General features: G+C 39.0%; 1 protein-coding gene across 2 annotated transcripts in view; it reads right to left on the reverse strand.

Moving 5' to 3' along the window:
- prrc2c (proline-rich coiled-coil 2C) overlaps nt 1-14267 on the reverse strand; it is a 30346-nt gene extending 16079 nt beyond the window's left edge. The window contains exons 1-11 of one of the 2 annotated variants that reach the window (XM_030131373.1): nt 13889-14267; nt 6071-6240; nt 5551-5725; nt 5262-5371; nt 4829-4954; nt 4418-4716; nt 4235-4314; nt 3773-3909; nt 3595-3682; nt 2033-2216; nt 15-642 (exon numbers count right to left, since the gene is read on the reverse strand). In XM_030131373.1, the coding sequence (XP_029987233.1) occupies nt 15-642; nt 2033-2216; nt 3595-3682; nt 3773-3909; nt 4235-4314; nt 4418-4716; nt 4829-4954; nt 5262-5371; nt 5551-5725; nt 6071-6185 (1942 nt within the window). In that variant the 5' untranslated portion in view covers nt 6186-6240; nt 13889-14267. Of the gene's footprint in view, nt 1-14; nt 643-2032; nt 2217-3594; nt 3683-3772; nt 3910-4234; nt 4315-4417; nt 4717-4828; nt 4955-5261; nt 5372-5550; nt 5726-6070; nt 6241-13888 lie in introns of those variants that run through there. The other variant, XM_030131374.1, reaches the window with a different exon arrangement.
- Between the last annotated feature and the right edge of the window lie 3673 nt (nt 14268-17940).

Raw genomic sequence — 17940 nt, forward strand, 5'->3', positions numbered from 1 at the left:
ATCAGCTGGTTCACCTCTGTTGTCCTCCATGTTAAAATAGTCTCGGATAGGCACTGCTGTCCTGTCAGCTTGCTTGTCTTCCACTACTGGGCCCACCTCAGTCAAGGTGCTCTCTCCCTCATTCTGAGGTTCAATGGCTGCAGATCTTTGGACTGGGGAGCTGGTTGGACGAACCAGGTGAACTTCATCTATATTCTGTTCAGTCCCATCTCGTTCTTGCTCGATCCTATCCCTTTCTCGGTCCGCTCTCTCGGGAAGAGCAGGCTGCATGACTGGGGCTTGTGATTGTGAAGGTGGGATTGAAGGCGCGGGACTGGACACAGGAGCTGATGAGGAATTTTCCTCACAGGAAGCTCCAGCTTCATCATTGGTGGTCGGAGTGGAGGGGGGTTTTGCTTCAGCTGCCTGGCGATGTTTTTCATTAAGACGCTTAAGTTTTTCAGCACAAGCAGCAAGTCGCTGTTCTTCCATCCGCCGTTCCTCTTCCTCTCTCCTCCGTCGTGCTCGTTCTACAGCTTCAGAAACTTCAGAGGGCTTCTTGCGCTTTTGACGCCAGGCCTCAGAGTCCTCATCAGCACCTGGTGCTGCTGTAGCCAATGGTTTGCCACCACGTGAAGCTCCACCTACTGACCGGCCACCACCCTAGACAGTAAAAAACCAGATGCACAGATTACCTAAATGAAACAGTCCATGCGTTTACATGACAATTTTTATTCCTGGTTTAATCTGATTAAACGTTAGATCCTGTTTAAGATGCCCATGTAAACACCTTAGTCCAGTTGAAAAAGAATAGTTCAGATTAAATTTAAACCCGAATAAAGTCACTGGTTTAATCCACTTTTTATTCCGAACTAAATTATTCCTCAGACATGTAAACCTTTTATTCCGTTTGGACTTTATTCCTGCCATTCTGCGCATGCTCATTGTCTTGTCCTGTCGCGATGACGCACACATTCTGTGCTGGCGGAAGAATATGCAATGCAGTCTAGTCAACCCAAACCGTTCCAGTGGGCTATTCTGATGGTATCTACCAGCCTCTAAAACCCTGAAGGAATAGTTCACCATTTGTTTTTTATTAATTCACTTGTCATGCACTAATGAGTTCGATAAGTGGGCAAATCAGTTTGCACTGCAGTGTACCGATTGCCTTATTCTCACAGCCCTTCTGTTAGCTTAGCCTAGTTTAGCATAATTGCTTCATTTCTATGGTCAGACGTAGCCAGGCTTTTATAGGTGATTTCGAGTATTTTATGAGTGATTTTGTGAAATTCAATTCTCCCCAATCATTACTTTAGTCCGATGGGGTCAATATGATCACCAATTGAGGCTCAAATCATGGCGATGTAACTTATTGCAGTAATAAAATCTTGGGAAATAAAAACTAATGCAAAGCTCAAATGGTAAAGCAAAGCTAATTTAGCGCACACATTCCTTCCAACAAAAACATTTTCCAGCTTCCGTCAACACAACAGTCCCAAGACTGTGTGAGTGCAGTAAGTCACGGATCTAAAGAAATAATTAGGGAGACTCGGATTTCAGAAAATCACTTACAAAAGACAACAAATCACCTTTAAAAAACTGTCTACATGTGACCATAGAAATGCAGAGACTATGCTAAGCTAACTGAAGGGCTGCAAGAACCAAATAAACGTTTCTCATGTAAACCTTTATTCGGGTTTAACATTTCCATGTAAACAGAAGAGAAAATATTCTAGTTCCGAATTAATTTCTTCTGGAAAAATAAATCAGATTTAAAAAATATCATGTAACCATACCAGTGGTGGAGAATCCCAGCTCCATAAAGTAAAAGTCCTGCCATGTATTTGTTCCAACCATTCACTGAACCAGCCCATTTTGATGGGCACAACTCCTCATCCAGGTACATGGGATACTTAATGGTATCACCTGTGTTAGGTCAACAGGTAGAACCAATACATGGCAGGACTTTTAGTTTATGGATCAGGGATTCTCCACCACTGAACCATACCCAGTGTAGCATAACATGATTTTTCGTATCGCCCATCAGGTTTACCTGGTAGTCCTGTGCAGCAGCTGATTTAGTGTACTGCCCCATGCTCCCAGGTGATGGTGCTCTGGGATCAACATTGTCAGCACACAAGCTTTTACTGCCACCACGGCTGTCAGATCCCTCCTTCCATCCCTCTTGACTGTCTGTTGGTCGAGACCTTATACGGTCCACTTTACCCATCCATTCCCTGAAAATAATATCAAAATGGTTACATTACAAATATACAGAAAAAAAAAACTTTAAATATGAAGGAGAAAATTTTTTTAAAAAAATCTGAATTTCTATTTAGCTCTAAAGCCAACAAGATACATTAAGCCTATCAAATGAACTTTCCTGTTTACTAAAAACACAAAAATTAGTAAGTCATTCATGAGGTTGCACCCAATCATCTATTGCTTCTGAAGATTTTCACTCTGTGTTAATTCTTTGATGCTCATTTTCTTCAAGTTTCCATTAATTACATCAGTTTGTTACACCCTCCATTTTGATTTGCTTGTATTGGTACCCATCATGGTCAGTAATTTCTTCCAATATTTAAGTAATAGGCATTGTATTCTTTATAGTTTATATGTTGTATTCAAAGTATTCATGTCAAATCTGCTCTCTAAAATTTTGCTTAGAAAGCATAAAATACAAATAGAAAATAAATGCTATCTTTATTCCAGAGTTCAATACCAATAAATAGCTTTTCAAGTGACATAATTTTACCTTTTCTAGGCTAAATTCTGTTCATTCCTCTATATTCAACATGTTACAGTACTGTACCCGAATGCTCATAAAACACATCCAGATGTCATTTAACGACGTTGCATGTAATTATAAAGAGCAGCAGGGGACGAACTTGATAAACAAAGGTACAATTCTTAAATATAAGTAGAAAGAAAAAATGTTTGGCCCTCGCAATAATGCATTACCCAACTAATATTACTTAATGCTGCACCTGCCTAACTGAATCTGCATGAACTGCCCTGGTACAGAGTAAGCTTTTATGTGTTTTACGTCTTTCACATCTTCACACTTTGTTTTTTGTTTGTCAGGCATTTATGTGTTCCATCTCAAGGGAAGATAAATAAAGAAACCATTTACTGTATGTCAACAAACAGCTGAGCATTAAAAAAAAGTGATGCACTGCTGTATACGTACCAGCAACTTAAACAGTATTCCAGAAACGATGAAAGAACAAAAATCTTGATCTACTGCAGGTGAAACACTGACTACAGAAATGGGTGCCTCATTAAAGAATATGGTTAAAGTAAACAAGTGTATAGGCTGCACTGTTATTGACTGACTTGACTCAAAATGAAGTGAAAGAAATTACATTGTTAATCGCATTGATCCATCTCACATTTGTCATCTAAAGTTTCATCATCGTGGTAGCCCTAAATGCAATTCCCATTACAAGTCATTGACTTCTCAATACCTATGCACCAAGACAATAAAATACCATCCTGAATCTTGATTATAAGAACCCACAAGCAAACAACTAGATATGCTCGAAATGGAAAGCCATTCATTCAGTTAACATTATTTCTTTTTTTGTCAACAGTTATTTTATCATGAAATACCAGTTTTCTCCTTTGTCTTTAGCAGCTTGGTTCTCTTCGTCATCGCTGAAGTTTAGTTTCTCTGTGTAGTCCACCTCCATCTGAGCTCCTAGAATGCAGACGGGAAAAGGCAGTTGAAGCTTGAACAACTATGAAGTGCCCTTTCACTACATTTCACTGTTTCTTTTAAACCACACACCTGCCCAACCCTCATCAGCATCAGTGTCTAAGTTGTCCAGCTCCTTCAGTTCTGTGGCACTGATGATAGAAGGTCTGTCTGGGTCCTGGAGCCAAGACTGAGGTGGTGGCTGCTGAGATCGTGCTGTTCGAGGGCCCCTTAATCATTCAGACAGAAAAGTTCAGGATGCGATCTCATCAACAATGAAAGAATTATCACTACTAAATTATATGCAAGACTACTGAGGCTCATAAGATGAGTCTGACCATCTAAATTTTGAATATTTGCATATGTAGCTGGAAAAGAAAAGACTTTTTATACCAATGTAGCCCTGCTGTTTGCTAAATGTGGGATGACTTGCTTAAGCTATAAAATTAAGAAAAAAACTGAGAATGCATTTGTAAAGTGTTAAACTTAAGTATATAAAATTGTTTTCATTCATGCTGGGCTCTCTCAGGTTCATCCTTTAGGTTGTGAACTCACTTTGCTCCATCTTGTGGTACGGGATATCTGAAGTTTCCTTGTCCAGGGCCAAAAGTCATTTGAGGATATGCGTGGAACATCTACAATACAGAGACACAACTCATCACCTGAGGGTAATGAAGAGGAACAAGGCATTGTAATTGTGATATCCTCATTCTCCAAGTCCACAACCTGGTGACTTACATAGGGTGGCATCATGCTCCTAAAAGCAGGGTCAAAGTGAGTTGGCACCCCAGCAGGAGGTTGCTGCCCCCCATTGAGTTTAGGCTGAGGAGGACCAGAGGGGGGCAACCTATCTCTGCTATCCCTTTTCTCCCTTTGACCGTCTGCAGTCACATTTCGGGCAGTTTCATCAGCTTCCCCAGGTGGTGAAGACGAAACAAGGCCTGCACTACCCTCTTCCGCAGCCCTGTTGTCCATCTCTGGGGGGCTGGGTGCAGTGTTCAAATTCCTGCCTCCACCCTCACGCCAACTGCCAACATCTAAAAACAAAATAACGAAAGCAGATTTTGAGTGTATGCCTCATCTAGCTCCTCATTGTTAGGCTTACAGACATAGAAGTAGATGCTGTTGAGGTGCATAGTATGCCCATACTTTGAGGTCTGAGACTGGGGCCTGGTCCATAAGGCTCCTCCTCTGGACTGTCTCCTTTCTCCACTTCACCAGCTGCCTGCAAGCTGGGAAACTCCTGGTGAAAATGGCTGCTTACACGAGGAGCTCCTGCGCAACACCAAAATATTATGAACACACACAAATCACAAGATTGAAATAATACAATTGTGGCTTGCTGAAAAGAATTTAAAAGGTCTAATCCTCAGTTGGTGTAAAGCACCCCTTCAGCCCCAAACATCATATCTAGTTGATTAAATAGGTTGGATTCCATATAGACTTTAATGGCTAAACCATGTTTGTTTGGACTCAAGTGAGGGATGTAGTCAAGTGTTAAATCCAGGATTACTGCAAAGAAGGCAATTACATCTACTACAAAAATAATGCACACGTCACAAAGAAATGGAGAGCTTTTTACCGTCTAGCTGTGTCTGCTTGCTGTTAGCCCAAGAGCGACTGCCCCCAATGGAAAGCTCTTGTGACTGGATCACTGGTGGTTTGTTCTGGGGTGGAGGAGTCTCCTGTTGCCTGTAGCACATAAAAAAGGATTAGTTGCTCATTAGTAAGAAAACAACAGATCTCTATGCCTGCTGGGGTGATAATTCCAAGTAACATACACCTTCATTAAGACCTCTGATAAAAACAGCAGTACTTACTTTCAGTAAGTGACAACATTATCAAGTGTGTATGCCTTGTATTTAATTTACCTCTCGTCCCCTGCCTCACTACGTGATGCCCAGCCACTGCCGTCCTTGGGAACAATGTTGACGTTGGGGTCGTTTCCCTTATTCTCCGCCTTCAAGCTGGGCAGGTTGGCCGGAGGGGGCATGCGGCGGCTGACAGCAACTTTGCCCAAACTTTGGAGCCCATGTCTGGCAGCCACTGAAAAGAAGAAACATTTCATTTAGAGAACAGCTAGGTTTGTGTGGAGCAGCCTTAAAGGTTTACTTTTTCATATTCTTTAGACAGTATTTTATTTATTTTCAAAATAATATCATATTCCCACCAGGAAATGCAGAATATTTAGACCATGGTATGGCCTGATGGTGAATTCAGAACACAGACAATTTAACTGTCTAGATCAGCTGAAGTTTAAAAAAAAAAAAAAAAAGTCAAAACAAACGCATATACCTTCTAACAGCCCTTTAGATCTTGCTGTCAAGTCTACTTCTCTGTAGTGTACATTGGGTTGGCAATTTGTTTGAGGTTAGAGTAGTCAAAACTTACCTGCAGTTTTCTGGGTTTCCAGAGATTTGCCCTTATAGGTATTGAAGAGGCTAAGGGTTGCATACTTTGTTTTGCCATCCTTTGCCTTGGTGCTCTGCCCTGACTTCTCGGACATTTCGCTGGAAACTCATTGAGTCTGGTCCTTTGGCCTCGCCCCCAGAACCAGCCTCCTATAGGACAAAAAAAACACACAAGATGAAGAATCAGTGGAAATTGACTTTAATGAAAAACTGGATCAACTTTTGATGCTTACAAACACTTCACAACTTTCATGTTAAGTATTCTTGAACATTTTGCCAAAGCAAACAAACTGAGTGTTAATCACAATGCAATAATTCAAGCTGGAAAAAAAAACATCACCTGTCAATGTGCACAAAGTCCAAAAAAATCCACACAAATTGCATGACATCCATCAAGCAGATCAAGTAATCATTTAGATAAGTGAACAACTTATGACTAGTAGCCTGCAGATTGATGAAAACTAAAATGCAGGAATAATGCAAAGCCTCCAAAGTCATTTCATCTTCGACCACAAATAAATAAAAACCTATCTAAACAATTCCAGCTTATTAAAGGTTTGTGTTCTTCCTGTGAACAGACCGACAGGAATGTCTGAGTTTTGATAAAAATAAAAACAAATGAACTGCATAGCACAGGTATCAAGTATCTTCAGTTAATGATATGTGTCAGAAACTCATGTGGGAGGAGATAAAATGTTCTTCTAAATAACAGTTAGTTTATTTATATTTTATTTTCAACAAAATTAATGACATGATCAGCAGACAGTTAATTTTCAAGGAATTGAAATCTGGAGAAAAAAAATTACTGAGCTCGGTTTAGAATGAAAGTTTGAGTGGTTGAAAGTCTTGCAGAGCCAGACCTGCCTGGACACTGAGCAAGCACAGGAAATAGGTCTAGCGAAATCCATTACCAGTCTGAAACAGGGCTGTTTTGGTACTATGCAATTCCTCCGATGAACCACACTCATCCTTGGGGGCACTAAGTACAGGATGCAGCATCAGCGTCTGACTAAATTTCTGTTGGGGATAACTTGTGGAACATCAGTACATTGATAGGTGAGCTGTGGCTTTAAAATAACTAAATCCAAGAAACACAAAACAGCACCTAAAAAGACACGTATCCTAATCAAAATTCACCCCACTCTGCAAGTAACAGATTGTGAAAATAGTTCCGCATAGACAGCAAGAGATGTGAGAATGCCAACTGAAATAGTCACCAAAAGACTAGATTATTATATCCTCTGAGCCAGACTATTTAAGACCAGAATTACAAAGGAGCAGAGTTCCAAGAATATCAAGGACAGAAAGACAAGGCATGTTTGGGGCTGTGGTAGCTATCCTAAGTCACAAAGAGGTCATTTATTATTAACAGAGCAATGGTGGAACAGTGTCTCTGCATTTTGGGTGGCTGACATCTCAAATGCAGCTGAGAACTTAATAACAAACGTCCAGTTACAGACAGACACCAAACATCAAGCCTGTGTTTTACTCAGTAACAAGTTTACAAATGTAACAACTTCCCATCAATTACAATTACCCTGGCTGCAAAAACAAGATTCTTTATTAGCTGTGCAAAGATGTATAAAGCCAGAATTAAAATATCTATCCCCTTCACTTTAAGGAAAACTACTTTATTAAAGGGAAAACAATCATAGATGAACATGAAAAGCTGTAACAGATGGCGCCCCTTGTCTTCATTTTATGTCATTTTTATAGTATTAGTCTCATTATAGTATTACAATATTTACTATTACTAATAATAACAATATGCATACACTAATCTTAAAGACCTATAACTAATGATTATTTTCATTTTCCAATTAACAGAAAATGTAAACAAACTATAACTACCAAGAGATTTTCACCCAAGTTTCTGGTGGTTTAGGCAGTGGTGTGATGGGTCAATTGTACCAATATTACTTAAGTATTTTGACAATACCTAGAAAAAACCCTGAAACTAATCACTAATCAAATTCACACTAATCCACGTCTTCCAAACTGTACATATGTTGTGTGACAGCTACAGTGTTTCTCATTAATTACATAAACAGTGCAGTGGCTAAATTTGTCCTGCTGGACTGTTATAATTAACCAACAATGTTTATACATTCCAACACTGTGTTTTGCATTGTTGCTTTGGAAAAGTGCTTGTATTTCTTAGTCTACTTAAAGACTATGTGAACATGTCCGATAAGCACAGACACTAAATAATAACTTTAAACTGACTTAACCATAGCAACATTAATGCCAATTAGAACTGATAGTACACTAATATTCTGGCATGAATAATGAATGTTAGCCAAGAAGGACAGTTTTTGACAATTATGTTATTAATTTATTAACAGGATCTTCATGATCCATCTGACAAGCAACTCCGACAACAAATTTATCTAGTATGTGGAAGGTCTATCAGTACCACACACTGTGCAGCGCACGAGTCTCCATTCCAAAATGCACTGTCAGATGATGCTGAACACAGCCCAGGCCCTTCAGAGGTGTAGTAAGACCCTGGCTTTAATGGAAAGGTACAATCTATGCATTAGGTCCCAGTCTGTGTTTAACATAGAACACAAGAGAAAATTTAAGGATATAAGAAACTTATTCAACTTTAATGACACCAGACACTAGTTTGTTGATTATCTACTGTTCCCTTATTTCAGAACAACATAAAGCAGTGTACACTACTGAGCAACCTTGGTCCTAGAACATATTTTACAGCAAAAAAAAAAAAAAAAAAAATCAATAAGGACAGAGTCAAGCTACAAAAATGAGTTGAGTGTGACTTTAACATTTTGCAGAGGAGACTGGATGTGACCGAGTAGTGATCAGCTACAACCAAGTACACAAACAAGTGACAGTGCTTTAAAATTAACCATAACATATTAATATGTTCTAGCACAATTATTCCCTAACTGTAACAGATGAACAGGAATTAGTGGTGTGATGGTACATGTATTATCAGATGTCTTTATGTGCTCATATTCATGCACCTGGAACAAATCTTTCCATCTTGAATGCTTTGCAGTGTACTGCAGTATAGCATGCCAACAGGATTAGCATTAAAAGGTGTGCAGACACTGTGCTAATATTAGTAATCATGTATGATTAACTTACATTACACACTAGGGCTGGGTATCATGGCCAATTTCCTTAATTGATTCAATTTCGATTCATAAGGTTCTGAATCGATTAATCAGGATTTGATTCGATTCAGTATTAACTGATTGATTCAGATTCATTTAGTGATACCAAAGTACAATTTTGAGCTGTAACCTGATTTGACTACCGCGGCCATGCAACATGGAGTCAATATTAATATTAGAAAGGAAATAAATACAACATTTCAGCAGTAAATAGCTGAATCTGCTCTAAAATAATGAACAGAACAGAAACATTGCCATGTTTCTACAGTGGCTCAGAACGGACTACTTCGTCATCTTTATCCTGTTTTATGGCTGGTGGCTTCTAGCCTTAAGGCGCATTACTATCACCCTGGGGCACTGCTACCAATGTTGGTCCACCTGAAACAGAATCATGTTGGGCCCTTGGTACAAGAAACTCACTGGAGGGGGAGGGTGGGCGGTGCTTTGTGATTGCCGCCTTACTATTCTTCTAACTCCGCACTCAGCCATAGGTGATCAAAGTTAATATTTCTAGAATGACCAGCTTCCGCGACCTGCCTCTGCCAGCCAGTTCCTCCGTGTTGCGGGTTTGAGTTTGAGGCTGGGAGGACCTCCTGCAGAGGGGTTTTCCCCACCTTTCCTCCACGCCCCTCCTGTGAAAAAACCATCGCGACTGAGACCAAGAAGCTCTGTCTCCCCAAGGGGCTCACAAGCCGGAGTCCGTCACCCCTCCATGTCGGCGGTACCTGGGTCAGGTACTTGGGGTCCTGCTCTGAAAAATCGATCTCATCCACCTTTAATCAATTATGCAAAATTAAATTGACCCAAAATCGATCAAATCAATTTTTTTTACCAAGCCCTTTTACACACACAAGCAAGGTTCATGTTACAAACCTATTAGTGCAACACTAAAATTCTGGAACTGTACTAATAAACAGGTCATTTAAAACCAATGTTAGTGAAGGAGAAAAGGTTTTGACAGTGTTTGATCTGTGTGACCTCTCTAAAGAAATGAGATCATAAGCTAAATTAAAATTGATCACAATCTTAGAGACATCACAACAGATATTATTGAGTGGGACATAACATATACCTACTCAGATGTAGTTCTGAGTGGGTCCACACAAATAGCCAAATTGCAAAATCAGCCAGTGAAATTATAGAATGGCAAAAGGCTGCCATTTATAATTCTGCTTTGAGGGTGACCTAATTGCAGAAATTTAAAAAATACTTCAAAATTAGTAATCCACATGATTTCCTCGATAAACAAGTGAGTTGACAATTTGCTACATTTTTTACCATAATCACAATATGACAATTTTGCCAAACTGTTCAGCCCTGGTCTAGAGTAGAAAGATGCCAAGATAGCCAGTGTTGTTGGTGTTGACAAAAAGAGAGTAAAGCAGTGTCAAGCTGTACAAGTGAAATCTGTACAACCAGAAATCTTGCAGCTGGTTATTATTTGTAGGTATATTATCATCTGCTATGATGTAAACATACTGAACCATACTATAAAATACAGAACCAAACAATGAATTTTGTGTTCCATCACAATAGGCACAATTTATGGAAACCTGAAAAATTACATCCAAGTGTTTTGTTGTCATCTAAATTAATTTGCTGATGTTTTGCTAGTTGAGAGTGAACAATGAAGGTTTTCTGTATGGTCTCAACTCAAACTATGTGGTAAACCTGAATAATTACAACAATACCCACACCAGAGTGAAATCAGGAGGATGGTCAGATATTGATCAGGGAATGGTACTCTGAAAATTGAGACAAAGACAGATCATTAAACAGATGGTGCACTAGAGTCATTTCCCGTTTCTGTGTCACGTGGGTTTCATCACTGTCCGATCCTTTAGTAGCCTAGTGGCAGATCAGGAGCCATTCATTCCAATAGATAAGTGAACGTGATCACCAGTGAGCATTTTTGGTTATGTATTGGGCCGGTTTTTCACGAGCTATATGTCTTGTCATTCTGTCATGATATGGTTTTTTCATATATTTTTTCAACCAAATCAGGGGAAAGGAGACATTGTTTGACACCTGTCTGTGTCTCTATATAAATATATATTTTTTAATTGGCAGGGATTGGAAGTAGTCAGAGCTAAACTGAAGTATGTGTAAAAAGGAGAGCCAACATGGCAAGAGGTGGATGTACTGCAAGTGATCTGCCACCAGGAGAATTAAAATCTATACAAAAAACAAAAACAAAAAAAACAAAAAACTATTTATAGCGAACCTAAAGGACATTAGATGCAACTGTCAACTAGAGCCACTAGGGTCAGGGAAATCCTTACTCTCCATGTTTACAGTACTATGCACTGCATGCTTACAGTTCCAAATGTTGTGTTGTACACTGCACTAGACACCAGCATTGTTGTTTCATGCCCCTTTCTCTGGAACACTGGCATCTTATGTGAAACATGTGTTGCAGCATCATCAGCTTTGTTTACTTCAGTATAAACTAGGGAAATGGTATTGTGGGGCTTCTTAAAACTAATGCTTCAGTTGAAACTAGACAGCAGTAAAAGACAAATATCAGTAAAAATTCTACATTTTGTGATCAGGACATAGAACACATACAAATGTGTTTGAGGAAAGGGGAACATCCAGAAAAAAAAAGAACAATGATACAGACAGATCACCCAAAGCAACACAGTACACAGTCCACAAATTCATTTACCTGTCCAAATGAGACCACAGGAGAGCCCAAAGGGCCAAGTTACCTTGGGACAAACAGTATAAGGGAGGTCAAATTGTACAATATCAAGTCAACCTTCTAAGACCATTTAAACCATCTACATCACTCCAGGAAAAGGGGATGAAGGTTGGAGACAATCCTGTGTTTCTGATTGTACACCAGTGACTACAACAAAAGGAAGATACTTCTCAAAGATTGTAACATTGCAATCCCTGATCACCATAACCTGGCCTCCAGTGCAACCCTGCACCCCTGCAACATCTTCTGGTTGATAATCCATTCATTACAGTATGCCCATTTGCATTACTCATTAAATACATATTGTGTGTCATTTTTTTTTTACTCAGGTGAGCGCTTTATATTACAACAAAACTGGGCCAGGTTGGAACCTAAACTATGGATATCTTTAAATCTTTTTCCAGGTTCAACCTGCAATTTTAATCAGATGCCTTCACCCTGCAGTGTGCACTCATTTGTTTACAATGGATCACATGACAGAGGTTATGAAAATGTCTACTGTATATGAAATATGGGGATGTTTTTTTTGCCATCACTGTTGACAGATTTAACACAAAATTACTTAAACTTGTAGGGATACTAAATGATATAATCAATCTACTACACAACATGAACACACACTGACCTGCCAAATTATCATTACTTTGATGAGAGTTACTGCAAAGGACTTCCTCCAAAACCTACACCACTGCTTCTAAATTGTGTTTTGAACAGAAAATATTTATGAAGTACTAACGATTGGAGGGAATCTTAGATTATTGTGATCGTCCAACTCCACCTCAAATCTACACCTTAGATGGTCTCCCTAAAGACTTCTGGTTTAATTAAAAACTCAATTAACTGGACAGTGATTGTAGTTTCAAATCATCTAGCAATAACCTGGAAATTCACTGCGATTAACCTGGAGATTCACTGCACAAATCAAACATTTGTTGGTGCAAATGCCAGGCTGATATACAGATGAAAATGTTTTTAAAAAATATGGAAAAATTAGTTGACAGAAAGCAAATTTAGATTTTTGACTGTGTAACATTTATAGTATCACAATAACAGTATCCCTTTCTGAATTAATGCTTGGGTCTAATGTAAAAGACTCTTCCATCTTCAGCAGCAGATGTTTGATGGGGCATTATTCACTGACAGGCTGATCACTAAGTCAATTAAAAACCTGAATGGTGTACCTCAAGTTTCGAAGATGTGCAGACTCTCCTTACTATACAAGGATTCATAAAGCAATGCTATGCTGCTTGTGAACACCCTCCTGTCAGTGTCTACTTCTGAGAATAAAGTTTACTAATCACTGCAGTCCTTCACACAGGACTCCTGCCAGACCCCTGAAAGTGCATACTAATACAATAAAAATGTCGCCCATTAAGTGTGATTCATTTACAAGAGATAAAGACCAGTGAGTGTAACAGTGGACACAAGCATGCAATACTTAACATTGGGAAAGACGTGACTGAAGCGTCTTATAAACCAAAGTAAACGTCACGTTGATATCTAAACGATGACAATCAAAACTATATGCCGTATTGTCTCAGTAAATCAGTGCCAGTGATGAGTATGCAGGCTACCCTGTTCCATGAATCAAACAACTGGTGGGCTGGGTGGTTCATACCGGCAGGGAGCACAGGCCCTCTTTCGTCCGGAACTCAACCAGACACGGCACATATACTTTACCAGAGCAACATTTAATAGCAAAGACGTCACCTTACACACTTGTCAATCACACAGATTTTGACTTATCCAGATTATAGTCCTGTTTTAGAGCAGGCCACCAGCTTCCATCACTACCTAGCATAGTTTCGTTTCTCACTAGTCGCCATCACATCCACTCTCAGCCCGTCAGTGGTCAAAGCATGCTAACCAGCTAGCGTTGCAGGGGCACTAACACACCTGCTACTGGAAAAAAAAACTTGTAATTTTTAACTTTAATGACATGCACACCCACCTGCCACCGCCGGTGCCTTCTTTGTCCAATAGCTTGTTGTGCGGCCTGACAAAAATCCGGTTTCGGCCTGGTTTAGGTGGACGAATATGTCTGGCCGGCGGATTACAAAAGCTGGCTAGCCTGCTAACCCAGTTCGGCTAACGGTGGTTAGCTACTTTACTCGTTGGCTGCCAACAAACCGCTCTTCACATGCACGGGTTGTGTGTTCTATTTTCTGCGCCGTTTCAAGCCAATACTCTTTCCTTGTGTATTGGGCCGTTACTGCGGGAACCGGTGCGCGGTCCTCCCGTGTTTCTGTGTCTCTCCCCACCCGTTATCTCGTGCCAGACCGTTTTTCTAGTTGAGTGAGGCCCCGCTCGCGCCGCGGCCTGTCGCACAATCAAAGATGGCAGACTGTAGTTGCCAGATATATCCTGTCCTATCCCCCTCTCACAGCCATGCAAACAGAGGTCTAAACACATTCCCAGATGTTTAGTTCAGTCTTTTGATGAATTAACGCTGTCAGTGAACAATGGTTCCCATAAAGCTTTGTGTTCTAGGCAAAATATCCCTTATAAAGAACACATTAGCTCAGTCTTCTTCACCTGCAGTGAAGAAATAACATCCATTACCTGCTGATATAGTTCAATTCAAATTCTAATACCACTAATGACTAAGCCCATTTTTTCAGCATTGCCCATTAAGTCCATGTTACCAAAACATTGTGCATTTAATAATAGTAGTTTGAATGAACATTTTATTGTATTTGCTGTCATAAAGGTATAACTACAAGAAATGAAGTGGTGTTTGTCAGCGTCAAGTGATGAAGGACTAATCTGTCAACAGTATTCCAGGGAGATGGTAACTACACGATCCACACAACAAAATTTAATACTGGACAGTAATACTCAGTTATCATTACGCATATAATTCCTATTCAGTTGTAACTGTAATATGCTGTTTTTGGATACAAGTTTTTACTGAAATTTGTGAAGCCTTTATAGCTTAAATATTGGCATAAAATATTGATAAGCCCAACTGAAAATCAGACAAAGTGCTATAAAAAAAAAAAAAAGCCGATTATAAAATGTGTGATTTCCTGATTTTCACCCCAAATGCACCCTATGATTTTAATGAATGTTGAAACATGAATTCAAAAATGAAAAATGACTGATTAGTGTCCAGCCTAATTTTATTGTTTTGAAATAGTTGGCTATGAATCCACAGAGCAACTAACTACAAATAAAAACTGATTTACTATAAGCCAACTTTTATAGCCGACATATATTCATAGACAATTTGTGAATGAATCAAGGAGCTCTGATTATGCTGTATTATGAGCTTTTATTTGCCTATTATCATATTACAGGTTATTATAATGTCGTTGTTGAATTATTATTAGAGCCTCTAAACTACTCCATAAGCGGCCTCAGCAAAATTGTTTCTCAGACAATGTTAATATACTGCTTCAAGCCTCCCACATCCCTCGATTGTCTATAAAGGGAAGGTTATTTCTAGATCTGGCAACCCAAATGTGAACAAGTCACGCGTGAATGATTCTTGTTCCGGGGTCTCTCCGGTGATTCACGTGCGGCGGTTAGTTTGAATTGTGTGTGTTAAAGTTCAATGGATTGTAAGGTAAATTTGTCCGTGATTCCTTCGGTATCTACTACTTTTAATATATATTTGATCTAAACCAAGCCAGAGCTGAACTCTGATACACGTGACATGGTCGGATCAGGACATCCTGTTTTTGTTTACCTCCTCTTATTCATTCAATAGGCTGCACAACAGTATGTAAGCAAACAAATACATAACATTGTTTCTTCATACAGTGATGCTTTCATGACATGATTCTCCAGATTTATTGGCAGTCACACCACAGCCTGTATGTTATATTCAACAAGAGGAGATTCTACTGACAGTGACACAAGTAAATCACAGAAGTAGATCATATGATGCCAGTATGATGCCCTGAGGTACACAGGACTATATAACAGGTTTTAATGTAGCACCATGTGCCCTTGAAAAGGCACATTTAGTGAGAAACAGCAGGTACATATTGAGGCACTGGCACCACCTATGGCTCACTTCCGGTGCCTGTTGTTTACTTCTGCCTGTTGCTGGAGTATGATGTTTTTGTTAACAAATTTAATCTAAAGTGTTGTAAAAAAAACAAAACAAAACATTACTTAGTGGTGATCGAAGCGATTCCACAAGGCATGACCAACATGGTCAAAGGAATGTTGTTTTATGACAACAGAATACCCAGGATCTCGTCACTCTTTATAGATGATGTTAATTTTATGGGAGAAAAATGTACAAACAAATTCTTGCGTGGTGCCCTTACATGTAATCTTTTTCCCTTACCATTGAAATGGAAAAATGTATTAAAAGATTTTCCTAAAGAAATTATAATCAAGATTAGAACCAAATACCTGACTCTACCCATACCCCCAAAAGCGAAAGAAACTCTTTTTAAAATACTAAATGATATTTACCCTTGCAATGATTTTATGAGACAAAGATTTAATATGGAGAAAAATAATTGTGTTTTTTGTAAATTTGAAATTGAATCATTAGAACATTTATTTTTTGACTGCCCATACACCAGGACATTTTGGACAACATTTCAAGACTGGACATCTGAAAAGGACACTCAATCACCTAAATTGGAATACAAAGACATTAAATTTGGAATTATAATGGAAAACAGAAAAAGAGAACACTGATTATTATGGCCAAACAATTTGTACATAAATGTAGATTTGTAAAGACCCCCCCACTGTTCTTAATTTACAAAAATGAAATGACAAATTTTAAAAAGACATTAAGACATGTAAAAACCAAACAAGCTTTGATTGTATATGAAAATTTAAGTTTGTTGATTCCTGATTAGACCTCTGACTTTATTTTGATAATTATTTTATTTTATTTTATGATGTTCTTTATTAATATTGTTCTCTTAAGTTTGAAAATGTTGCTCAGTCTGGAGAAAATAAGAATTTTTGTATGAAAATGGTGGAAATGTTTAACCAGATTTTGATTAATAAAGTTGGAAAAAAAAAAAAAAAAAAAACTTCTGCCTGTTGCTCACTTCCAGTGCCTGTCACTCACTTCCGGTACCTGTTGTTCACTTCCAGTGCCTGTTCACTTTCGGTGCCTGTGGCTCATTTTTGGTACCTGTGACTTACTTCCAGTGGCTGTGGCACCGCTGCCAGAGAGACAGCGCATGGTGCTGTGGCTTGGTGCAGTGGGTACCAGGTACCACAGCACAGTGCCACAGCATTTACCTGAGTTATGGCTGCCAGTCTGGCCAGATTTGCTGCGCTTAAAATGGATGCATATGTGTGATAAATTTGAGAATGTGGTGGACAAGGACATGAAATAAACATATCAATTCACTAGAATCCCGTTTCAAGCCTGTTGACATTTCATACAATGGTTAGTACCAACACTGTTGGATTTTGACCGCTGACATTCAAGGGATTGAATATATTAGTTTTATTTATCAGAAATACATATGCTGTACAACAGGGGTGTCCAATCCTGGTCCTCGAAAGCCACTATCCTGCATATTTTAGATATATCCCTCTTCCAACACACCTGATTCAAATGATAAGCCTATCATTAAGCTCTGCAGAAGCCTGATAACGACCGTCAGGTGTGCTGGAAGAGGGAAACATCTAAAACATGCAGGATAGTGGCTCTCGAGGACCAGGATTGGGCACCCCTGCAGTACAAAGTTAGACAGTGTACTGCACCTTCACCAGTAGATGGCGATGATGTACCCATTAACGTGTAGACTACATTAGTGGTTCTCCAACTTTTTACAGTGGAGTACCCACTGAAATTCATATTTTTACCCAAGTACCCCCAACTCTTGCTTCAGCATTTTTGACTGAAAAAAACTGGAAAAATGTGTTAATGTGCCAAAAGTGTCTGTTTTTATTTTCAAAACTTTGTAAACAAACATATATTTAAATTGAATATATTAAAAATAAATCTTTATAAGCAAATTTTGTGCAAAATATAAATTGAGAAGCGCCCTCTTTCATAATAAATTAAATGGC

The sequence above is a fragment of the Sphaeramia orbicularis genome, chromosome 4 (assembly GCF_902148855.1).
Source record: "Sphaeramia orbicularis chromosome 4, fSphaOr1.1, whole genome shotgun sequence".
Classification (NCBI taxonomy): domain Eukaryota; kingdom Metazoa; phylum Chordata; class Actinopteri; order Kurtiformes; family Apogonidae; genus Sphaeramia; species Sphaeramia orbicularis.